Source organism: Haliotis rufescens, unplaced genomic scaffold, assembly GCF_023055435.1.
Source record: "Haliotis rufescens isolate VD_foot unplaced genomic scaffold, xgHalRufe1.0.p SCAF_14, whole genome shotgun sequence".
NCBI classification, from domain to species: Eukaryota; Metazoa; Mollusca; class Gastropoda; order Lepetellida; family Haliotidae; genus Haliotis; species Haliotis rufescens.
Window position 1 is genome coordinate 28,365,529 of NW_025963824.1, and position 25,873 is coordinate 28,391,401.

General features: G+C 40.4%; 1 protein-coding gene across 11 annotated transcripts in view; it reads right to left on the bottom strand.

Annotated features, from left to right (window-relative positions):
- The window catches only part of LOC124131286 (glutenin, high molecular weight subunit PW212-like), a 48,538-nt gene that overhangs the window by 17,402 nt on the left and 5,263 nt on the right, over nucleotides 1–25,873 (bottom strand). For 2 of the 11 annotated variants that reach the window (XM_046494463.2, XM_046494459.2), the window contains exons 3-21: nucleotides 23,757–23,822; nucleotides 22,715–22,771; nucleotides 21,205–21,231; nucleotides 16,466–16,507; nucleotides 15,159–15,185; nucleotides 14,554–14,586; nucleotides 14,106–14,147; nucleotides 12,817–12,861; nucleotides 12,147–12,188; nucleotides 11,158–11,352; nucleotides 9,596–9,637; nucleotides 5,944–6,588; nucleotides 5,426–5,485; nucleotides 4,123–4,518; nucleotides 3,359–3,451; nucleotides 2,540–2,608; nucleotides 1,560–1,706; nucleotides 1,078–1,176; nucleotides 14–94 (exon numbers count right to left, since the gene is read on the bottom strand). In XM_046494463.2, the coding sequence (XP_046350419.2) occupies nucleotides 14–94; nucleotides 1,078–1,176; nucleotides 1,560–1,706; nucleotides 2,540–2,608; nucleotides 3,359–3,451; nucleotides 4,123–4,518; nucleotides 5,426–5,485; nucleotides 5,944–6,588; nucleotides 9,596–9,637; nucleotides 11,158–11,352; nucleotides 12,147–12,188; nucleotides 12,817–12,861; nucleotides 14,106–14,147; nucleotides 14,554–14,586; nucleotides 15,159–15,185; nucleotides 16,466–16,507; nucleotides 21,205–21,231; nucleotides 22,715–22,771; nucleotides 23,757–23,822 (2,208 nt within the window). The remainder of the gene's footprint in view (nucleotides 1–13; nucleotides 95–1,077; nucleotides 1,177–1,559; nucleotides 1,707–2,539; nucleotides 2,609–3,358; nucleotides 3,452–4,122; nucleotides 4,519–5,425; nucleotides 5,486–5,943; nucleotides 6,589–9,595; nucleotides 9,638–11,157; nucleotides 11,353–12,146; nucleotides 12,189–12,816; nucleotides 12,862–14,105; nucleotides 14,148–14,553; nucleotides 14,587–15,158; nucleotides 15,186–16,465; nucleotides 16,508–21,204; nucleotides 21,232–22,714; nucleotides 22,772–23,756; nucleotides 23,823–25,873) is intronic. The other 9 variants (XM_046494461.2, XM_046494460.2, XM_046494462.2 and 6 more) reach the window with 9 other exon arrangements.

Sequence of the window (25,873 nt, forward strand, 5' to 3'; positions counted from 1 at the left end):
ACGGTGACCTCACCTGCCGCAGCTCTCTGGGCGGCTTTTAGCCTCTTCTGGAGTACATCGTATTCTGCAACGAGTGCCTGAGTCTGTGCTGGATCTAAAACATCACATGACCATTACTGCAGCTATCGACCGCTATCCCAAAGCTGAAATACTTAATATAGCACGTGTCCTATATTCCATCTTCCCGAGTCAAGGGAGTTAACTAACTGTACAAGTCCAGTTTCCACCCTTCCCGATCCAGGCTGGAATTTCTGGTCTCGATCTTAGCGCCACCAGTGGTAATTACGAGTTATGTCCCTTCTATGTCCCTCCTATTGACCAATCAGATCCCACCCCTTATATCACTTGCATGTGCTTCAAATAAAATAGCGGCGCCCGGGGAAGACGATCTGATCGATAATCAAGATCTATATTGTAACAAAACGGGTCCTACTTTGCGAAGTGGATCAAATCATGTGAGCAACTTTATTAAAAACATGAAACGATTTGGAATAAATATGTTGACGCTAAAATGACGGTACACAAATCCTGCAATCGACCGAAATCTGCACGGCAGTTTACGAACCGGATGTCGATTTCGTTACGCGATATTGATTGGACTATACATAGACTCGTTAGTCCAGCCAAAATATAACTCAATAATTCCAGCCTAGCTCGGCAAGGGTGGAAACCGGACTTTTATAGTCAGTTAACTCCCTTGCCTCGGGAAGATGCCTTAATTCGGAACAAAGGAATTCCCTTTCTGCACGGGGCATGATTGTTATATCAACCAGTATGACTTGTGTGTTAAAACCCTCGAGTGCCAAAATAAGCACGATAATGAGAGTCCCAATCTGGAGCTTAAGCAGTCAAACGTTTAATTGATACAATTAAAACTAGATCCATGTTTAAATGAGTTTTAAAAGAACGAAAGATTTCATGACACTATTAATCATTTCGGGCTATAATTCCTTTAATATTCTACATAATCAATTAAATAATAACGACGAAACATGATGTAATACGAAAAAGAAAAACAATGCTAAAATACTAGTTATAAAGGAGCAGACATTGCATAGCTTAGGTTTCTGTACTCACCTGGGCTTGGGTTTTTAAAATGAGTCATAAGACGATTTTCTAAGGTCATCACTTGTGTCTCAATAGCTGGTATCGACTCCGAGCCCAAAGCAACAGCAGCTGTAAGATAACGGTAAACTACAGCACCAAATAGTGAACAGTCTTTCTACCAATAGGTGAGTGAGTGAGTGAGTGAGTGAGTGAGTGAGTGAGTGAGTGAGTGAGTGAGTGAGTGAGTGAGTGAGTGAGTGAGTGAGTGAGTGAGTGAGGTTTTACGCCACCTTTAGCAATATTCCAGCAACATCACGGTGGGGGATACCAGAAATGGGCTTCACACATTGTACCCATGTAGGGAATTGACCCCGGGCCTTCAGCGTGAAGCGAACTCTTTAACCAGTCGGCTACCACACCGCCCCTCCTGTTTGTGGACGTGTACTGGGATTTCCGTCAGCATATTCTCGTATTCCTACATTGATAAACGCTTTAAAGGTGATTTTACTCACGGTCCAAGGGCATCCCTGTCATATCCGGCATCCCTGTCATGCTTGCCATCCCTGTCATATCAGGCATCCCTGTCATGCTTGCCATCCCCGTCATATCCGGCATCGCTGCCATGCTTGGCATCCCTGTCATAGCCGGTGATTGAGCACCTGAAATGTTAAATAATAAATGAGGCTTTATGGAACAAATTGTCTTATGATCATAACTGGTGAAGACCTCCCAGGTGGTTTAACATGACGAGGGGAAAGGGCCTGTTTAATGTCCCGTTTCGTCCTCCAACAAACGAATTTCACCATTGTCGAGAATGTGACGGACGATTAACGTAATAATTCGTTGTTTGTCGTTCAAATACTTTTATAAAGAAGATGACGTGAGCAATAACATCATCGGTATGGACTAAGAATTTATTGTCTTAATAGAATGCATGAAGGGCGAAAACGGAACTGTTTACGAATATCTTCTTGTTACCTGTACCGCTGAGACTAACCTGCAGAATTGCTGATGCCGCGTTAAGCACTAATCACTCACTCACTCGCTCTGGTTGCCTGCACGTGTAGGGTATGGGAGATTGCAAAACAACACGTTCTACCTTGATTAGCGGTATTGGAGATTGCAAAACAAAACACTCCTACCTTGATTAGAGGTATTGGAGATTGCAAAACAAAACGCTCCTACCTTGATTAGCGGTATTGGAGATTGCAAAACAAAACGCTCCTACCTGGGATAGCGGTATGGGAGATTGCAAAACAAAACGCTCCTACCTTGATTAGCGGTATGGGAGATTGCAAAACAAAACGCTCCTACCTGGGATAGTGGTATTGGAGATTGCAAAACAAAACGCTCCTACCTGGGAAAGTGGTATGGGAGATTGCAAAACAACACGTTCCTACGTATACCTGAGATAGCAGTATGGACGATTGCATGTCAACACGTTCCTGCCTTGATTTGCGGTTTGGGAGATTGCAAGACAATACGTTCCTACCTGAATTAGCGGACTGTTCCATCTGCCTCTCCAGCTGCTGAAACTGCATCATCACGGACTGGAGCTGAGCTGTACGGGATGAGGATACAAGAGTTTATACTACGGGATACAGAGGATACAAGCGTCCATACCACGGGATACAGAGGATGCAAGAGTTTATACCACGGGATACAGAGGATGCAAGAGTTTATACCACGGGATACAGAGGATGCAAGAGTTTATACCACGGGATACAGCGGATACAAGAGTTTATACCACGGGATACAGAGGATACAAGAGTTTATACCACGGGATACAGAGGATGCAAGAGTTTATAACACGGGATACAGAGGATGCAAGAGTTTATACCACGGGATACAGAGTATACAAGAGTTTATACCACGGGATACAAAGGATAGAAGAGTTAACACAACGGGATACAGAGGATGCAAGAGTTTATACGACGGGATACAAAGTGTGTGTGTGTGTGTGTGTGTGTGTGTGTGTGTGTGTGTCTGTCTGTTATGTGTTTTAAAGGTCTACTCCACTGATATCTAGTCATGACATCAATCACTGAATTGTCTGGTCCAGACTCGATTATTTACAGACCCCCGTCATATAGCTGTGACATTGCTGAGTGCGGCGTCATTCAACAAACAAACAAAGAAAAAGAAACCGAAGATTAACGTTGCATCGACTGTCTGTGGTATGTGTACACTCGAATGTATAATATATATGACTACAACTTGACAAGCTGCTTTATAAACACAATTATAGGTTTGGATGTTCTGACAAGGCAACTGTTTTGTCCATGTGGTCGTAAGGCTTTCTTGAACTTACCTGGCGTTGGGTTTGCCATTGTAGACAGTTGGTTTTCAAGAGCTGTGAACTTCTGAAGCAGCGCAGTCTGTGACAGTGGCGCCCCTGATGCTGCTGGAATGATGGATGTTGTAAATAACAGACAGTTGTTGAGATACCCCCGCCCTCCTCCTCTTGGAGCACACTTAACATTTACACATAAGACCCGTGAAGATCCGGGGTAGAATAGATCTTCAGCAACCCATACTTGCCGTAAAAAGGCGACTATGCTTGTCGTAAGAGGCGACTAACGGGATTGGGTTGTCAGACTCGCTGACTTGGTTGATGCATGTCATCGTATCCCAATTACGTGGACCGATGTTCATGATGTCAATCACTGTATTGTCTGGTCAAGACTCGATTAATTACAGACCGCCGTCATATAGCTGGAATATTGCTGAGTGCGGCCTTAAACAACAAACAAACAACCAAAATATAGGGTATCCCATATTGTTGACGTTGAGATATTTGAACATTGGTGATTTGTTTTGAAAGAACAAAGCACGACTATCAAACGCAAGAGACTTCATGAACTAATTTCTTTCAACCCGCATAATAACCTTGAAATGCACCCGCCTTGTCCAATCCTCGACTGGTGTTTTTTTTTCTTTAAAATATCCATGAATTCATATCGAAGACGTCCCACTGGCATTTCAACATTAAGAGAATCGTTGAAGAAACTTTGACATATGGATTTTCCATATATAACATAAACAAAATGTGTCCTAGGTTGAATTTGAACTTACCTGGCTGTTGTGGAGGAAGGTCTTGCATGAAGGAGGTACGAGGTTGAGATTGGGCGGGGTGCATAAAAGATGCTGACTGTGATGGGTACATGAAGGCGGAATTTTGTTGTGTCTGTGGTTGGTACATGAAGGCGGAATTTTGTTGTGGCTGTGGTTGGTACATGAAGGCGGAAGTTGGTGGCGCCTGTGGTTGGTGCGTTGATTGGGGTTGTTTAAACTGCTGCTGTTGCTGCAACAACTGCATATATTGTTGTTCAAGTGTTAGCTGTGGCAGCGGTTGAGGTTGGGGCTGTGTCTGTTGCTGTGTCTGTTGCTGTTGCTGTTGCCGTTGCTGTTGCCGTTGCTGTTGCTGGTTGTTCATGTTAAACATCGATGTATCTGGCTGGCCGTTCATACCTGTTAATGAATTTACAGTAAATACACAGATGAAGTTATGCTCATTTTGCAAAGTTTCTATCATTGAGCGACAAGACATTAAAGTCTTTACAATAAAGGTCTAAACAATGGATATTACTTGCATAAACAATGGAAGTTACTTGTCTAAACAATGGATGTTACTTGTCTAAACGATGGATATTACTTGTCTAAAAAATGGATGTTACTTGTCTAAACAATCGATATTACTTGTCTAAACAAAGGATGTTACTTGTCTAAACAATGGCTATTACTTTTCTAAACAATGGATATCAAGTACAGGTGATTCCCGTGACTGCTGTGTGTTGCAGTCACGAACATTCTATATATATGACGACGGCCTGTATATAAAGAGTCTGCACCAGACCATCTAATGATTGATATTGTGAGCAACTATCCACTTAAGACTGAAGCTGATTTTCACAGGCCTCCACGACCTCCTTAGAGGGCAAATTACATTATCATACCTTCATATCAGAATGATGAGATCTGACTGATCTTGATAAAATACTGTGTAATCCGCCTCGGGTGGGTAATACATTTCTCAAGAGGGAATAAATCTCTTATAACCCGCCACGAGCAATACAGGCGGCACGTAATTCTAAGAGGCAGAATAAATCCCTTGTACCCCGCCACGAGCAATACAGGCTGCACGTGGATCCTAAGAGGCAGAATACATCCCTTATACCCCGCTTCAAAGCAAAACGCCGCACGCTTTTTCCGATTTAATGGAAGTCACTTGACATAGCACAAGTTTACCTCAGCTCCATCGAACAGCTGTTTTCTATCAATTTTGAATTTGTGTTAATTATTTACTAATGTCACATTAAACTACAACTCATATGATATTGTGAAATGTTAAAACCAGATCTTTACAAACAATATTTACCATGCATGTTCACCATCCTAGCGGCGTCGGGTAGAACTGGAGTAGGAGCGTGCATCATTCCTGTCAACCAACAAATAGACCGATAAGAGTGAGTGAATGAGTTGGGTTCAACGCCACTTTTAACAGGATTTGAAAATATATCGGGGCGTGTCAGATTGTTTGTTTTTACTTGCTGGGTGTCCTGAAAAACGATGCGTTGTTCAAATCTTTGTGTAAGGGTTTCACCCTTCAATGAGTGAGTGAGTGAGTATTGTTTTACGCCGCTTTTAAGCAATATTCCAGCAATATCACGGCGGGGGACACCAGAAATGGGCTTCACACATTATACCCATGTCGAGAATCGAAACCGGCTGACGAGCGAACGCTTTAACCACTAGGCTACCCAGTGGATGTCAGATGCCGCAAAGTGTTCTGTCTCAATGAACAGTGAACTGTTGATCCCCGCCCCCACCCCGTGCGAATATGAAATGGTTTGTCCCGTACCGAGGATATATATCTAATTTACAGGATTAACATACCATTCAATTGTTGTTGGGCCATTTGAAAGAGCTGCGGAGGCCACATGTTACTTGTCAGCTCAGCATGAGCTTGGTTGGCAGAGGCTTGTGTCCCCGGGAAGGACTGGTGGCGAGTCTGCTGGCTGCTGAAACCAGGCATCTGATGCTGTGGAAGCTGGGGCCATTGGTGGTTTGCTTGAGGGTTGCTCGGAGGGGATACTTGGAGATCTGGGTATGCTCCTCGCTGTTGGTTTCTTTGACCCAGCATCTGAGCTTCCATCTGCCGGTACATCATCTGCTGTGCCATCAGGGCAGCCTGCGATGGCGTGGTCGGTACTGCAGGCGGAGGTGGCTGAACCGGTTGAACAGGTTGAACTGGTTGAACCGGCTGAGCCAGTTGAACTGGTTGAGCTGGTTGAGCTGGTTGAGCTGGTTGAACTGGTTGAGCTGGTTGAACTGGTGGAACTGGTTGAACTGGTTGAACTGGTTGAGCTGGTTGAACTGGTTGAGCTAGTTGAACTGGTTGAACTGGTTGAACTGGTTGAACCGGCTGGGTTGCTTCAACTGGTGGGGTTGGTTGCTGTGGTTGACTTGGTTGACGTGGTTGTCCTGGTTGATCTGGCACATATTCTTGTTGGTTTGACGGTTGTGAAGGTGGCAACTGAACTGTGACGAAATAAGTTCAATAAGTATTATAAATAACTTTGAAAAACCACAAGTTTCTTGAGCAGAAATGCATTTTTATAAAAAAAAAATCTTTTTAGCAGAAATGCAGTTTATAAGTTCATATGTACAGCAATCAGTTGTTCTGTCCTTTCAATGTTTCATGCAACATGACCTATATGGCATACAGTTATATTTGCAATTTTTTGTTGTTGTACATTATTTCAAACATAGGCGTGTCAGTTAAAATGAGTGAGTATGGATTTACGCAGCTTTTAGCAATATTCCAGCAATATCACGGCGGGGGACACAAGAAATGGGCGTAACACATTGTTTCCATGTGGGGAATCGAAACAGTGTTTTCGGCGTGACGAGCGAACGCTTTAACCACTGGACTACCCCACTGCCCCGTGTCAGCATAATGTTGGCCAAACTTCCAAAGTGGGACAGGTTATTTACCATGTTTACCACTTTCATAAAACCTACGAGTTTTGGTATGGTACTGACAAAGTTTCATAATCAGGCGGTTCTTGGATTCGAACCCATTATCATCGGATTCTGGCATACTTATGGGGTGAAATTCTGCACAGCGAAATAATCTGACAATGTGGCTTCAGAAGACTATATTAGTAAGTTGGTATATTCCTTCATCATTATACATATATATATATATATATTTGGGGAGATTGTTACAGTCATGCATATTAGATGATTGAGGAGGAGGAGGAGGAGGAGCATGATAAAAGGTTTTGTTTTGTTGATTAAACCTGCACGCAGCACCATTCCAAATGTGTACCTATGTGTGTTTAGTTTCTTGTCTTGTGCCACGGTATCATAAGAATCGAGTAGGGACCAGATAAACCAGTGACTGAGAATATTAACAACAGAGTTGCCTTTTGTGGTGTCAGTCGGTGAGTGAGTATAATTTTACGAAGCTTGTAGCTATATTCCAGCAATATCACGGCGGGAGACGCCAGAAATGGACTTCACTCTTTGCAGCCATGTGGGGAATCGAACCCGGGCCTTATGCGCAAAGAGCCAACGGTTTAGGTACTAATGTGGTGTTAGGGGATACCAGACTGGCCACGGGATGGGAAGTTATGTAGGGTGACAGGGGCTCTGGATAATAGTGCAGGGGTTCAAAGTAGTGGGCAGTGGGATCAGAGTAGGGGGCAGGGGTTCAGAGTAGGGGACAGGGGTTCAGAGTAGTGGGCAGGGGTTCAGAGTAGGGTGTCAGGGTTTCAGAGTAGGGTGTCAGGGGTTCAGAGTAGGGTGTCAGGGGTTCAGATCAGGGTGTCAGGGGTTCAGAGTAGGGTGTAAGGGGTTCAGAGTAGGGTGTCAGGGGTTCAGAGTAGGGTGTAAGGGGTTCAGAGTAGGTTGTCAGGGGTTCAGAGTAGGATGTCAGGGGTTCATAGTAGGGTGTCAGGGGTTCAGAGTAGGATGTCAGGGGTTCAGAGTAGGATGTCAGGGGTTCAGAGTAGGATGTCAGGGGTTCAGAGTAGGATGTCAGGGGTTCAGAGTAGGATGTCAGGGGTTCAGAGTAGGGTGTCAGGGGTTCAGAGTAGGGTGTAAGGGGTTCAGAGTAGGATGTCAGGGGTTCAGAGTAGGGTGTAAGGGGTTCAGAGTAGGGTGTCAGGGGTCCAGAGTAGGATGTCAGGGGTTCAGAGTAGGATGTCAGGGGTTCATAGTAGGGTGTCAGGGGTTCAGAGTAGGATGTCAGGGGTTCAGAGTAGGATGTCAGGGGTTCAGAGTAGGATGTCAGGGGTTCAGAGTAGGATGTCAGGGGTTCAGAGTAGGGTGTCAGGGGTTCAGAGTAGTGGGCAGGGGTTCAGAGTAGGGTGTCAGGGGTTCAGAGTAGGATGTCAGGGGTTCAGAGTAGGATGTCAGGGGTTCAGAGTAGGGTGTCAGGGGTTCAGAGTAGGATGTCAGGGGTTCAGAGTAGGATGTCAGGGGTTCAGAGTAGGGTGTAAGGGGTTCAGAGTAGTGGGCAGGGGTTCAGAGTAGGGTGTCAGGGGTTCAGAGTAGTGGGCAGGGGTTCAGAGTAGTGGGCAGGGGTTCAGAGTAGGATGTCAGGGGTTCAGAGTAGGATGTCAGGGGTTCAGAGTAGGGTGTCAGGGGTTCAGAGTAGGATGTCAGGGGTTCAGAGTAGGGTGTCAGGGGTTCAGAGTAGGATGTCAGGGGTTCAGAGTAGGATGTCAGGGGTTCAGAGTAGGATGTCAGGGGTTCAGAGTAGGGTGTCGGGGGTTCAGAGTAGGGTGTCAGGGGTTCAGAGTAGGATGTCAGGGGTTCAGAGTACGATGTCAGGGGTTCAGAGTAGGGTGTCAGGGGTTCAGAGTAGGATGTCAGGGGTTCAGAGTAGGATGTCAGGGGTTCAGAGTAGGGTGTCAGGGATTCAGAGTAGGGTGTCAGTGGTTCAGAGTAGGGTGTCAGGGGTTCAGAGTAGGATGTCAGGGGTTCAGAGTAGGATGTCAGGGGTTCATAGTAGGGTGTCAGGGGTTCAGAGTAGGATGACAGGGGTTCAGAGTAGGATGTCAGGGGTTCAGAGTAGGATATCAGGAGTTCAGAGTAGGGTGTCAGGGGTTCAGTGTAGGGTGTCAGGGGTTCAGAGTAGGATGTCAGGGGTTCAGAGTAGGATGTCAGGGGTTCAGAGTAGGATGTCAGGGGTTCAGAGTAGGATGTCAGGGGTTCAGAGTAGGGTGTCAGGGGTTCAGAGTAGGGTGTCAGGGGTTCAGAGTAGGGTGTCAGGGGTTCAGAGTAGGATGTTAGGAGTTCAGAGTAGGATGTCAGGGGTTCAGAGTAGGATGACAGGGGTTCAGAGTAGGATGTCAGGGGTTCAGAGTAGGATATCAGGGGTTCAGAGTAGGATGTCAGGGGTTCAGGGCTGGATGCCTTGCGGTTGAGAGTAGAGTGGGGGTTCGGAGTACAGGTGCTGGATAGTGCGTCTTGCGGTTCGGGGTAGGGTGCAGGGGTTGAGGGTACAAGGGTTCATCTGTGGGGATGATACTGGTACCTGAGAATCCGAACGGGAAATATGCTCCCCCCAGTGCATTTACTGTCAGAAATGAAATTGAAACGGTTTGAAACAGTCAACATTTTGGAGACAAACTCGTGATCATGGTATGTCACACACTACACAAACAGGCGTGAGACCATGTACAGTTGACGAGTGTATCCAAATCGGAAGAAAACAGATCGGTTCTGATACCTGCAGCCAACAGAATTTGACCAGTGGTTGTATAATCAAGAAACACAAGAAACATACCCTGTGATGACACCACACTAAGTTGTGAAAGTTCAGAAAGTTTCATAAGACTATGGAAAGAAAGAGGGAAATGTGGTTCAGGTCGTCAAAGTTTACAACCATGATGAGCCCACGAGCTTGGACATCTTGCATGAGAGATTCGAACCAATGGACAGCGGATCCTGGCACGCATAAGGGAAGGGATGGGGGGGGGGGGGGGGGGGTGTACTAGAATAGTTGTTTCAACTTTACTTATCTCTCCCATAGAGTTTCAACAACTGTTCCACAATTACCACATGTCGTTACAGGCGTCACAATGCTGACATAAACACGGATAACTGTTTTTAAGGGATGGGGGGAGGAATGGGGAGGAGGGTACTAGAATAGTTGTTTTAACTTTACTTATCTCTCCCATGGAGTTTCAACAACTATCCCACAATTACCACAAGTCGTAACAGGCGTCACAATGCTGACATAAACACGGATGTCAATCACATCTGCAAATCAGCTTGCACTGACGTAAATATAAATTTGCCGTTATTGGCGTTTTAGCTCGATGGTCTATTCCTGAAATATTAATTCTTTATCTGCTGGGACAAATTGACATATTTTAAATATATGACTCAGTATTTCACGATGGCGAAATTAACATGTTTTCCTACTTGAAATGATGATAATTCAGTAACGATTGTAACAGTAAAAGGTAAGTTTTATTAATGATATTTGCTAATATATTGACTAGTGAACAATCCCAATTAGCACCCCTTCCGATTGATCAATGTACACAAGACTTATTTGTTCGTGTATAATACGCATTCGAGTGTTATATGCACCCTTAATTATGGGCAATTCAATTCTGGGAAAATATATCTGTCGTATATAAACAGTTCAGACTGTCAGCATAAACCACGAAATTTATCTTTTCACCAAAATAATTTTCTAATAAGAGCCCTCTATTTCTAATTTTGAGAGCGCCCTTGACGCTTATTACGTCGAATACGGTGTATATTCCTCTAGGGGGAGCGACACGAGCTTCGTCAAATGCATTGTATACTCACAAGGATCTAACAATATGTCTACTCTTACCTACACTACACGTTTAGCTGTAGTAAAGAAGGCGTCATATCATCTCACCATACATTATAAAAATGACGTCATCAATAGATGTTGACGTCATCACAAACTGTGACGTAATAGCAAATTTTCTATTGCGTCAGAATAAAAATTACCAAATCTGATTATTCCAGTCACGTGGTAGTATGCATGAAATCTTTATCTACATGTGTTTTATTAACTCGGTAATATTGAACTAAAGCTATGATGATGCGTACCCAATTCTTGATTTGTACCTGTTGGTGACGTTCCCTGTGCTGGGCTAGCGGTTGGTGCTGGGTTCGAGCCTTGTGCCTGGGATGTGCTGATGGCAACGTTAACTGGGGGATGGGCGGATGTGGGTGCAGGCGGACTCATGGTACTGAATGTCGTTTGTGTGGAGAATTGACTTGGTTGTTGCGTTGGTGAAGCACCTTGACAAGAAAAGTGATAATTTAGTGTTAATGTGCAAATTGAGAGATGCTTACTATTACGATAGACGGTACTGTGAGGATTACTAAACATAATGTCGCCAGTACGACCTAAGTGAGTGATTGAGTGTGTGAGTGAGTTGGGTTTAACGCCGCTTTTAACATTATTCCAGTTATATCACGGCGTGTCAGCTTACTATGGGTGTAAAGCCCGAAGTGATGCAGGTCTCAGACGTTTACCACTTTGGTGAAACCCACGATCACGAGTATGGTGCTGACAAACCTAGAAACATAATTGGGGTGAACCGGGATTCGAACCCACAATCATAGATTCCTGGCGTGTCCAAGGGACGCAACTCTGCACAGCGAATCGCGGCGCTTTAGGCGCTTTTTTTACATACTCAATATGCAGAGAACTGCAGTACCTCAAAGGTAAAGTTGCTGGCACCGTGCCAACCTTTTCGACGTACAGGCCAGCCACCGACTTATATACGATTTTACATGACGGCAACTGACCAATCAGATTGATTGATTCTATGTCGAGTAGTGATATTTACTGAACGCTTGTAGCGCGATATTTCGGGTCAATGTTCTTCGACGGCCACAAACGCACAAGAAAATGCTTTGTAATCCGTCTACAGTAATTCAAACACAATACTAGTAGATTAAATCTTACATTGTGTTTTTTTGCTTAGACCTTTCCTTGTTAGTACTGTACCGGAATGAATGCGGCAGGCATTGTTGTTTTTATCTAATACTATATTTGTGCTTATTGTATTTTCATGCTCCGTACTTACCCGCTGATCCGTGCATTTGGGAATTAAGTTGGGAATTCATGGCTGCAATGAAGCAAAACACACATATTATTTAATCAAAATATTTATTAAAAATAAGGTCATACTAAATTATCTTAGCTCTTAAGATGTTCTGTGAAAAACTGTTGTCCCTGAAAGATATTGCAAATACAGAAAACTACGGTTATAACGAACACGCTTATAACGAACTGACGAATATAACGAACTTACTTTTTGAACCCGACTACTTGCTGTAGGCATGCTGTATATGTACTTATAACGAACTACGGTTATAACGAACTTACCTTTTGGACCCGACTACTTGCTGTAGTCATACTGTATATGTACTTATAACGAACTACGGTTATAACGAACTAAAATTAGTAGTCCCTTTGAGTTCGTTATAACCGTAGTTTATTGTAGCTGAATAATATCTTTCATTATCACATTAGAATATAAACAATTACAAAAGCCTAATGTGGCCGCTTTGATAGTATAATTATTTTCCATTATTTCAATAACTTATTGTTTTACTCGTAATTCCGATCATTTTTTCGTTATGTTAATTATTTTAATAACTAAAACAATACTAAATTTGGAGTGTAGTCGAAATTACGAGAAAATAATTTCAATATATGGTTTTAAATAATCGAAGTCATGAAATGTTGGTCACCATTGAAATTGGATCTTGCTTGCTGCATCATGGCCTCATATTGAGCTGAAACAGAAACATCAGTTCAACATTGGTTTCCCTGAAGTTGAGTATACCAGCACAGTAGATATTTATAATCAGACACAATCTTGGATCAGTAAAGGTATATGTTAAAAAACGCGTTATTCTCAAGTTTATTTTTTATATATTTTAGCAATGTTATCTATAATTAAAAATATGTAAATGTCAAATATACTGAGGGTAAATTCTAAAAACACGTCACAAACACAGATATTCCTCGAAGCACTAAGCACCCGCAAAACACAGCCCCTAAATTCCATGTTATTCCATTGGTTAGTTTATGTTTCCATAAATATAATCTAGGCCACGCCTACTATCGCACTGCTCTGTTCTGATTGGTCGAGCTTGTGTCACATGATTGCCATGAACGATGTCACTGATTTCGCATCGATGTCAACAGTTTTTGTGATAATAATCAAATATGCAACCTATAAAGTTTTTTTACTTATATAATTATAAGAAAACACGTAAACATTTTGATTTATGTGTCTGATTGAGAGGCGTAGAATGTTAGAGTATACACATGAAAGCTCCATGATAAGAGTGGAACAGGCACTACATTATAGCTGTGAATGCGACACCACATACAGGTGTATTACTTCCAGTTTGATTATGGCACTGGGTGCCGTTGTACAAAGCGATCTTAACGTTAAGCTGATCGTAACTCCCACACCTTAACATAGGCGTACTACAGTCGTAGCCCTACGGTCCTCAAGAGTGAGTGAGTGAGTTGGGTTTAACGCCGCTTTTAACATTATTCCAGTTATATCGCGGCGTGTCAGCTTAATGTGGGAGGAAAGCCCGAAGTGATGCAGGTCTCAGACATTTACCACTTCGGTGAAACCCACGAGCACGGGCATGGTGCTGACAAACCTAGAAACATACTCGGGGCGAACCGGGATTCAAACCCACAATCATAGGTTTCTGGCGTGCCCAAGGGACGCAACTCTGCACAGCGAATCGCGGCGCCTTAGACGACTGGGCAACCCGTGCCCCCTGGTCCTCAAGAAGACATTGAAAGAAAATCACAAGCAGCCACAGTTAATGAACTTTGGTTGCAGTAACCATAGGTACCATTTGTCTGATTCACAGTTCCTGAATTTGTGAATAATACTACCCATTTACCAACAGGCATTAGAAGTAGATGATACCCTGCCCAATATACGCTACTATTAGAAGCAATGGACGCATAACGACTTCTCAGCTGTGACTAGGGTTACCATAGATACCATTTGTCTGGTTCCCAGTTCCAGTTTCATTTAAAGCCTGGTCTTTAAAAGAAAATATTTAACACTCAATTTAACAGTGTATACACGCCCTGTGTTAAGATGCTAAAATGTTTGAGTGAGTGGGTATGTTTTAACGCCGCTTTTAGCAATATTCCAGCAATATCACGTCGAGGGACTCCAGAAATTGGCTTCCCACTTGGTACCCATCTTCGGCGTGACGAGCAAGCGCTTAAACCACTTGGCTGCCCCTCCGCACCTACATTGTTTGAGATGGGTGACACACTCACTGACACTATGCTTATTATTTTGTGTTTGTCAGATCCCCAGCTGCAGGGGCCATAAGAAAAATAAAACACTCTAATTAACAACAGGTTCTTAAAAGATAATGTATTTTGGTATAAATTTTTAGATGAGAAGTCACAGAAACCGATTTAGGTTTAAGACTTACCGGCTGCTTGTTGCATCATTGCGAACTGTGCACCTGAAACCGAACAAGATAAAAGACGTGAATTCGTGGCATTACTGTATCTATTTGTTTTGGGTCCCGGATCCGAGACGTCAATAGACGCCGACTCAAAACTGAATCAGCAAAGTCGCTGGTAGGTTTCTAGTACACACTGGGTCTCCCGGGAAATCTGCTGACGCATATTGACAAATATGATCTCCAATGCAGTTCCCTTTTTTGACTTACTATATGACTTTACCATATGTTCCCGTGTTTCTCAGGTGAACACTTGACTTGCCTGTGCATGTGTTTGTAATGGGTGCCTACGGCGGTGCAGGATACGCTTACCTTTTCGGGAACACCTGGTATCACCACTACTTGATAATGATTCAAATGCATATGATATAGTCGAAATTGAACAATCTACTCGCTTTTTGCAGAGATTTCTTATGAATATGGAAATGGTTTTGTCGGTTTAATTCTTGATTCATGGCAGGAGGGCAAAATTGAAGTAATGAGAACCATTTTCTTAGATTGGCATCATTTCAGAGATGACAAAAAGTTATAATTATACAGACTGGCTCATGTCATATAACGTCAGTACCCACCATTTGGTTGCATCATCATCTGTGCATCTGAAAAGACACATGGAAGAAAACATGAATGGTTCGGCGTGATGAAACTCAGCGTTTGGAGACATGTATAGCTAAATAAAAGCAATGACCAGTTACTTTGAAAAGATGTATCATCAAGACAACAGGCAATGTATAAAGTTTCCTTTGGATAATTGTGTTTTTTCCTTTACGGTCAGAATATTAAATGTTATTCTATATGAGTACATTTCTGAAAAGAGGTGAAGAGGGAAATTGTTCATTAAAACACACATCATGGCCATCGGAACGTACAGTCAGCAAGTGTATAACCATAATAAAGTTGTCCAGCAACAATGCTACATTTCCCCATTATAGTTACATATTACTAATTACCCCATACCACTATTCTAAACTACTGACACCAAAGCATCTAAAAGCATCCATTTCAAGCAATGGCAAACAAAATCAATCCACATCTCGACTAAATATGGAGTTTGTGTGTTTGTATGTTTGTTGTTTAACGCCGCACTTAGTTCTATTCCAGCTACGTGACGGCGGTCTGAAAATAATCGAGTCTGGACCAGACTATCCAGAGATTGACGTCATGAGCATCCATCTACGCAATTGCCAGGCATCAACCACGTCAGCGACGAGCCTGACCACCCGATCCCCTTAGTCGCCTCTCACGACAAGCATAGTCGCCTTTTACGGCAAGCATGGGTTGCTGTAGACCACTTCTAATCCGGATATTCACGAGACTTATTAGTAGTGAGTGAGTGAGCGTTGCAGCTTGACACAGGAGGTCATTCAGGTCTTCCACTTTGGTGAAACACATGAGCACACACCGTGAAACATTATAAGGTTTAAAATAATAAACAAAGCCTTCACTCCACACACACAGAGCAAACACTATATACAGTGCATAGTAGTACGCACTTACCACCGACAATAACACATTGAACTACAACAAAGCAAATAGCACCCTTCCCAAGAATGTGCACATATAGCAAGCAAGCGTACACTATTTATCAGCTGTGATTAATGTACGGGTTTGCTTGATTCACAGATCCAGAAGCGATGCACAATATTTGCCACTTATCAACAGGCACATCTACGGAGAAGCAAAACCGATAATTCCCTTCCCAAGAATCTGCACATATAGCAAGCAAGCGTACACTATTTATCAGCTGTGATTAATGAGTGCTTGATTAACAGTTCCAGAAGCAATGCACAACCGATCATTCCCTTCCCAAGAATCTTCATTCATGGAAGCAATGGTGGCATACACTACTTATCAGCATGATTATCGTAACCATAGATACCATTTGTCTGGTTCCCAGTTCCAGTTTGATTTGTTGTCTTGTCTTTAAAAACATAAAACAATGCACAATATTTAGTACTTAAGTACGTTTGAATTAAAGATTGTTTGGTTTAAAGATTAGGTTTACAAGAGGCAGCACCGTCCAATTCACGTTTCCATCTCGTTTGATAAGTCGTTGGGATTAGAACAAAGAGCATTGTCTGTGCAATCATTAACTGCAAGATTGACATGCATCATAGTGTCGGAGTGTTTGGGTAAGAATTAAATAGTGTTTGGGTAAGAATTAAACAGTGTTGGAGTAAAAATTAAACAGTGTTAGAGTAAGAATTAAACAATGTTGGAGTAAGAATCAAACAGTGTTAGAGTAAGAATTAAACGGTGTTGGAGTAAGAATCAAACAGTGTTAGAGTAAGAATTAAACAGTGTTGGAGTAACATTTAAACAGTGTTGGAGTAAGAATTCAACAGTGTTGGAGTAAAATTTAAACAGTGTTGGAGTAAGAATTTAACAGTGTTAGAGTAAGAATTAAACAATGTTGGAGTAAGAATCAAACAGTGTTAGAGTAAGAATTAAACGGTGCTGGAGTAAGAACTAAACGGTGTTGGAGTAAGAAGTAAACAGTGTTGGAGTAAGATTTAAACAGTGTTGGAGTAAGAATTCAACAGTGTTGGAGTAAAATTTAAACAGTGTTGGAGTAAGAATTTAACAGTGTTAGAGTAAGAATTAAACAATGTTGGAGTAAGAATTAACAATGTTAGAGTAAGACTTAAACAGTCTTAGAGTAAGAGATAAACAGTGTTAGAGTAAGAAATAAACAGTGTTAGAGTAAGAATTAAACAGTGTTGGAGTAAAAATTAAACAGTGTTAGAGTAAGAATTAATCAATGTTTGATTTAGAATTAACAGCGTTGGAGTAAGAATTAACAATGTTGGAGTAAGAATTAAACAGTGTTGGAGTAAGAATTAAACAGTGTTAGAGTAAGAATTAAACAGTGTTGGAATAAGATTTAAACAGTGTTGGAGTAAGAATTAAACAGTGTTAGAGTAAGAATTAAACAGTGTTGGAGTAAGAATTAAACAGTGTTGGAGTAAGAATTAAACAATCTTGGAGTAAGAATTAACAGTGTTGGAGTAAGAATTAAACAGTAATGGAGTAAGATTTAAACAGTGTTGGAGTAAGAATAAAACAGTTTTGGAGTAAGAATTTAACAGTGTTGGAGTAAGAATTAAACAGTGTTAGAGTAAGAATTAATCAATGTTTGAGTAAGAATTAACAGTGTTGGAGTAAGAATTAAACAGTGTTTGAGTAAGAATTAAACAATGTTGGAGAAAGAATTAAACAGTGTTGGAATAAGATTTAAACAGTGTTGGAGTAAGAATTAAACAGTGTTGGGGTAGAATTAAACAGTGTTAGAGTAAAAATTAAACAGTGTTGGAGTAAGAATTAAACAGTGTTTGGAGTAAGAATTAAACAGTGTAAGAGTAAGAATTAATCAATGTTTGAGTAAGAATTAACAATGTTGTAGTAAGAATTAAACAGTGTTGGAGTAAGAATTAAACAGTGTTTGAGTAAGAATTAAACAGTGTTAGATTAAGAATTAAACAGTGTTGGAGTAAAAATTAAACAGTGTTTGAGTAAGAATTAAACAATGTTGGAGTAAGAATTAAACAATGTTGGAGTAAGAACTAAACAGTGTTAGAGTAAGAATTAAACAGTGTTTGAGTAAGAATTAACAATGTTGTAGTAAGAATTAAACAGTGTTGGAGTAAGAATTAAACAGTGTTTGAGTAAGAATTAAACAGTGTTAGATTAAGAATTAAACAATGTTGGAGTAAGATTTAAACAGTGTTGGAGTAACATTTAAACAGTGTTTGAGTAAGATTTAAACAGTGTTGGAGTTAGAATTAATCAATATTTTAGTAAGAATTAACAATGTTGGAGTAAGAATTAAACAATGTTAGAGTAAGAATTAAACAGTGTTAGAGTAAGAATTAAACAGTGTTGGAGTAAGATTTAAACAGTGTTGGAGTAATAATTAAACAGTGTTGGAGTAAAATTTAAACAGTGTTAGAGTAAGAATTAACAGTGTTAGAGTAAGAATTAACAGTGTTGGAGTAAGAATTAAACAATGTTAGAGTAAGAATTAAACAATGTTTGAGTTAGAATTAACAATGTTGGGGTAAGAATTAAACAGTGTTAGAGTAAGAATTAAACAGTGTTCGAGTAAGAATTAACAGTGTTAGAGTAAGAATTAACAGTGTTGGAGAATGAATTAAACAATGTTGTAGTAAGAATTTAACAGTGTTGGAGTAAGAATTAAACAGTGTTAGAGTAAGAATTAATCAATGTTTGAGTAAGAATTAAGAGTGTTGGAGTAAGAATTAAACAGTGTTTGAGTAAGAATTAAACAATGTTGGAGTAAGAATTAAACAGTGTTGGAATAAGATTTAAACAGTGTTGGAGTAAGAATTAAACAGTGTTGGGGTAAGAATTAAACAGTGTTAGAGTAAAAATTAAACAGTGTTGGAGTAAGAATTAAACAGTGTTTGGAGTAAGAATTAAACAGTGTAAGAGTAAGAATTAATCAATGTTTGAGTAAGAATTAACAATGTTGGAGTAAGAATTAAACAGTGTTTGAGTAAGAATTAAACAGTGTTTGAGTAAGAATTAAACAGTGTTAGATTAAGAATTAAACAATGTTGGAGTAAGATTTAAACAGTGTTGGAGTAAGATTTAAACAGTGTTTGAGTAAGATTTAAACAGTGTTTGGAGTAAGAATTAAACAGTGTTTGGAGTAAGAATTAAACAGTGTAAGAGTAAGAATTAATCAATGTTTGAGTAAGAATTAACAATGTTGGAGTAAGAATTAAACAGTGTTTGAGTAAGAATTAAACAGTGTTGGAGTAAGAATTAAACAGTGTTTGGAGTAAGAATTAAACAGTGTAAGAGTAAGAATTAATCAATGTTTGAGTAAGAATTAACAATGTTGGAGTAAGAATTAAACAGTGTTTGAGTAAGAATTAAACAGTGTTTGAGTAAGAATTAAACAGTGTTAGATTAAGAATTAAACAATGTTGGAGTAAGATTTAAACAGTGTTGGAGTAAGATTTAAACAGTGTTTGAGTAAGATTTAAACAGTGTTTGGAGTAAGAATTAAACAGTGTAAGAGTAAGAATTAATCAATGTTTGAGTAAGAATTAACAATGTTGGAGTAAGAATTAAACAGTGTTTGAGTAAGAATTAAACAGTGTTTGAGTAAGAATTAAACAGTGTTAGATTAAGATTTAAACAGTGTTTGAGTAAGATTTAAACAGTGTTGGAGGAGGAATTAATCAATATTTTAGTAAGAATTTAACAGTGTTGGAGTAAGAATTTAACAGTGTTGGAGTAAGATTCAAACAGTGTTGGAGTAAGATTTAAACAGTGTTGGAGTAAGATTTAAACAGTGTTGGAGTAATAATTAAACAGTGTTGGAGTAAAATTTAAACAGTGTTGGAGTAAGAAATAACAGTGTTAGAGTAAGAATTAACAGTGTTGGAGTAAGAATTAACTGTGTTGGAGAAAGAATTAAACAATGTTGTAGTAAGAATTAAACAGTGTTGGAGTAAGAATTAAACAGTGTTTGAGTAAGAATTAAACAGTGTTTGAGTAAAAATTAAACAGTGTTTGAGTAAGAATTAAACAATGTTGGAGTAAGAATTAAACAATGTTGGAGTAAGAACTAAACAGTGTTAGAGTAAGAATTAACAGTGTTGGAGTAAGAATTAACTGTGTTGGAGAAAGAATTAACAATGTTGGAGTAAGAATTAAACAGTGTTGGAGTAAGAATTAAACAGTGTTTGAGTAAGAATTAAACAGTGTTTGAGTAAAAATTAAACAGTGTTTGAGTAAGAATTAAACAATGTTGGAGTAAGAATTAAACAATGTTGGAGTAAGAACTAAACAGTGTTGGAGTAAAATTTAAACAGTGTTAGAGTAAGAATTAACAGTGTTAGAGTAAGAATTAACAGTGTTGGAGTAAGAATTAACAGTGTTGGAGAAAGAATTAAACAATGTTGTAGTAATAATTAAACAGTGTTTGAGTAAGAATTAAACAGTGTTAGAGTAAGAATTAAACAATGTTTGAGTTAGAATTAACAATGTTGGGGTAAGAATTAAACAGTGTTAGAGTAAGAATTAAACAGTGTTCGAGTAAGAATTAACAGTATTAGAGTAAGAATTAACAGTGTTGGAGAATGAATTAACAGTGTTGGAGTAAGAATTAACTGTGTTGAAGAAAGAATTAAACAATGTTGTAGTAAGAATTAAACAGTGTTGGAGTAAGAATTAAACAGTGTTTGAGTAAGAATTAAACAGTGTTGGAGTAAAAATTAAACAGTGTTTGAGTAAGAATTAAACAATGTTGGAGTAAGAATTAAACAATGTTGGAGTAAGAACTAAACAGTGTTAGAGTAAGAATTAAACAGTGTTGTAGTAAGAAATAAACAGTGTTGGAGTAAGAATGTAACAGTGTTGGAGTAAGAATTAAACAATGTTAGAGTAAGAATTAAACAGTGTTGGAGTAAGAAGTCAACCAGTGTTAGCTTAAAAAGTCAAAAAGTGTTCGCGTAAGAAGATACGCAGAGTTGGAGTAAGAAGGTAAATAGTTGTTTCTCAATTAATTCATGTGCATTTTATGGGTCTAGTACATGTCCGGGTCTAGTATCCAATAGGTTGATTAACCGAACACTATGAACATACCAGCTGTTTGCTGCATCATTGACGCACCTGGAACCGAGAATAAAAAGCACATTACCCTTACATGACATGCCAAATGCGTTTGTAAAGCAGTGAAATGACACAACATTGACTTACCCAGGCGCAGCATGTACATATGGATTGTGTATTATGATTGGTATGTTTGTGCTATAAAATACTAAAAGCATAAATGTGCGGGTAGTCACTGTGCCAATATTGTACATTCTACGTTTTGTGACGACCTTGAGAAAGTGAAACACATTGTTTTTTTGCAGGCACTGAAACATGAACAACATATGTAGTGACTCGCTGTCTTGAGCACTTCCAAACGTACGGTGTTAAATGGACGTGTTGTCCAATATTTCAGAACATGTGCCATGTCAACTGTATTGCGGCTTGCACATGCATATTTCACTTTCGGAAACATTTATTATCATTTTAAAACAGGAAGTCTGGATTGTTTCCATCAGTTACCCAATAAGTCATGCAAAATTCTGTTTAAACGCTTTTTCCGTGTAGCGACATTTGTCGTGGGTGACAAGTCTCGTCATCAATCAAGCTTCGTGACAGAATACAACTGTGATGGATACAACATGACTGGATCCCTTGGATCACGAACTTTTGCCAAAAATAGTTTCGGAGACAAAACGTCCGTTATAAATATTATTTAATATACATCCTATGTGAAACTGGTATAGGATGCCTCCTTGTTGAATTACAGTTGCAAAGAAAAAGAAGGACTATGTTCATTATTTTCTTTCTTTTTTGTTTAAGGCCGTACAATATTCCAGGCTTATAACACTTTTATACAGCCAGATCAGAAAATTCACTGATTGATATAATGAGCATCAGTCCACGTCATCGGGGTGAAATGGCAAGGCCCGGTGAGGATCAGGGTTAGAATGGGTCTTCCATAACCACGCTCATCATAAGTGCCGACTCAGGGGATCGGGTGGTCAGGCGCACTGAATTGGTTGATACATGTGATCCCATTTGCGTAGACCGATGCTCATGATGTCAATCCCTGGGTTGTCTGATCCAGACGTGATTATTTGCAAGGCGCTGACATATACATGTAGACGGAATATTTCTCTTTGCGGCGTTAAACACAAACAAACAAACAAACAAACAAGCATTGCATGGTCCTTGTTCATTCAGTTGTATCATGTTTTCATATGGGTCCCATCTCGCGACCAGCAGAGTTTGATTTAGGCTTAGTTTAACCTAGAATGCGATACCAAGACGCAGTTTACATGGCTACTCAGACACAGTATACTCCGAGCCGACCAGTCCTTGTTTAATCCCCTCAACGCCGAGTGGCAGACAGGGTTACAAGTCCCACTTTTAACTTTTAGTAAGACGCAGCCGGGGTTCGAACCACCGACCTTCCGCTCTCACACTTAATGCCAAGCGCCAGGAAGGGTAACAACAAATACCTTCTTTTAACGCCTTTTAGTATTGCGCGGCCGGGAATAGAACACCGACCTTACAAGTCATTACAGGGTGACATTACCTGCTTGTCCGGTTTGGCCCTGCGCAAGTTGTCCAGCAGACTGCGGTGCATTGCCACCTTGAGAAATAACAGAAAATATACACCAGTACTGTCACACGCACTCATGCAATCGTACGTCGTCTGATGTGAATGTGTGTAGGTCTTTAGGAATGTGTGTTGGTCTCTAGGAATGTGTGAAGGTCTCTAGGAACGAGTGTAGGCCACTAGAAATGTGTGTAGGTCACTAGATGTGTGTAGGTCTCTAGGAATGTCTGTAGGTGGTCTGGGAATGTTCGTAGGACTCTTAATATGTGTAGGTGTCCAGGAATGTGTGTAGGCCTCCAGGAATGTGAAAATAACAAAAAATATACACCAGTACTGTCACACGCACTCATGCAATCGTACGTCGTCTGATGTGAATGTGTGTAGGTCTCTAGGAATATGTGTAGGTCGCTAGGAATGTGTGTTAGTCTCTAGGAATGTCTGTAGGTCTCTAGCAATGTGCGTAGGCCTCTAGGAGTATGTGTAGGTCTCTAGGAATGTGTGTAGGCCTCCAGTAATGTGGACATAACAGAAAATATACACCAGTACTGTCACACGCGTTCATGCAATCGTACGTCGTCTGATGTGAATGTGTGTAGGTCTCTAGGAATGTGTGTAGGTCGCTAGGAATGTGTGTTGGTCTATAGGAATGTGTGTTGGTCTCTAGCAATGTGAGTAGGCCTCTAGGAATGTGTTTAGGTCTCCAGGAAAGTGACCATCGTTACAGACAGACATATCACAGGTAACGCTGTATGAAAGGAAGTTATCAAGCGATACCAAATGGCTTGAAGACCTAAAGTAGCCCGTAACCTAAATATATATGTCATAATGGAATGAACTTTCTGCCCAAGACACCAGTGTTACAATTGCTAGTTATGCCCAGTGTTGTACAAAAACATGACGTAAGCGTTTTAACGAAAGCTTATTTCCGGTGTTGAGAAGCGTGTTGAATAAACACTCGCTGTATACCTTTAATATCTCTAAAGAAAAGGATGCTCTGTAATGTAACATATGAACATACCTTGGTTGGTTCCCTGTGACATGGCGAAGAAGCCGCTTGGTTGCCAAGACGTAGTGGGCATTCCGACTGAAACAGATTATATAGAGAGTGAGTGAGTGAATTTCGTGGAACTCCGCTTTGAGCAATATTAAGTTATATCTCAGCGTGGTAGCTTAATGTGCAAGAGACGCTGGAAGTGAACTAGGATGAACGGTTTTATGCGTTTCCCACTATGATGAACGGTGTTATGCGTTTATCACTAAGATGAACGGTTTTATGCGTTTCCCACTATGATGAACGGTGTAATGCGTTTATCAATAAGATGAATGGTGTTATGCGTGTTCCACTATGATGAACGGTGTCATGCGTTTATCACTAAGATGAACGGTTTTATGCGTTTCCCACTATGATGAACGGTGTCATGCGTTTATCACTAAGATGAATGGTTTTATGCGTGTTCCACTATGATGAACGGTGTCATGCGTTTATCACTAAGATGAACGGTCTATGCGTTTTCCACTATGATGAACGGTGTCATGCGTTTATCACTAAGATGAACGGTTTTATGCGTTTTCCACTATGATGAACGGTGTCATGCGTTTATCACTAAGATGAATGGTTTTATGCGTTTTCCACTATGATGAACGGTGTCATGCGTTTATCACTAAGATGATCGTTTTTTATGCTTCAGATAACTAGATAACGAGTATCGACAAATACATGTCTTGACCGCTTTAAGCCCCTCTTCAATAGTGCCACAATTTCAAGTCTTCACCATCCTCGGTGATCCAGGGTATTGCATCTCCATTACGAACCCTAGACCCATTGGCGGCCGTATACAACATACTGCGTGTTGAAGACACATTAATTGATAGGCGGTTAATGTTCAATCACTGTCTCCTACGACGACCCACAAACACAGACACGGCCCATATACATAAATGAGGTTAATGAGAAAAGATCCTGGACATTAATGACCTTGTGACAAGTCAACATCCGTACATGGAAAAGGACATGGTTTGTTTCAGATCCTGGTACACTATATTTCTATATCTTCTTCCTAACCTTCCTAAAAAACACAATGCATCCACCATACCGACATCTAAATAAAAGCGATAAAACTCTTTACATAATCATAAGAGATCTCTCCTAAAGGCAGAGTCCATTGTACGATTCCGACTATATCATGAGCATGTGTTTATAAATTACTATCAAAGAGTGATGAAACGAGGTGTTTGCGAATAAGGGAGCGTACCCAGGTCCACCAGTGGCACCCGTCACAAATACAACTGCTTCAGGGCTTAATTGAGTATTAAGGCAATCAAGCACTCATATGCAAACAGTCTACAATTCAACAAAATGTAAATTCAGTACATGTTCTGTAAACATGGTCAACCAGTAAGAAATTACATCCAACAGAACCATTTTCAGCTAAAACGCAGCTTCTCAATTAATTCTTCAAATCTCTGAGGGCATTACATTTGATCATCGTGTTGCATTATTTATAAACTTCGTGACTTGGATTACCAGGCTGTTCTATACCACGTCTTAGTTGTGACGATGGCTTGAACACGATGTTTTTGTTAACAATAAAGGGATTATTCAAACCTGACAGACTGACATCTGACGGAGAGGAGACGTGCTCTGATATATCAGAATATTACTTAACACTGTCCTATGTTCATGTCCCACAAAGTGGTATTCGACAGCTGGTCGACACAACGTCTACACCTGACAGAAGCACAGACAAGAGCCCTTCAGATTCAGATTCAGATTCAGATGTAGAGCATACGTTGTTATGGGAACTGTGTCCGCAACATTCGTATTATCCTTCACGTTTTGTGAACACCTGATGTCTACATTTTATTGTTCAAAACTGACTTCCACGGGAGATAGGGGGAAAATGTAACAAATTGGTCGGCAAATGCTTCCAGATACACTTACGCGCCAAGTAGAACAAGTGACCGCAGTTAAACCTTCAAGGTCCCTCAGTACGTGGAGCTTACGTATTCATGACCCGTCAGTATAATACGCAGGACGCAATTAAATGGTATTTGGTATGCAGAGTTAACATTTACAAAATCAAAGTGTACGTAAGATTTCCTTTATATAGTTTATTTTTCAATGTTTTGTAAATC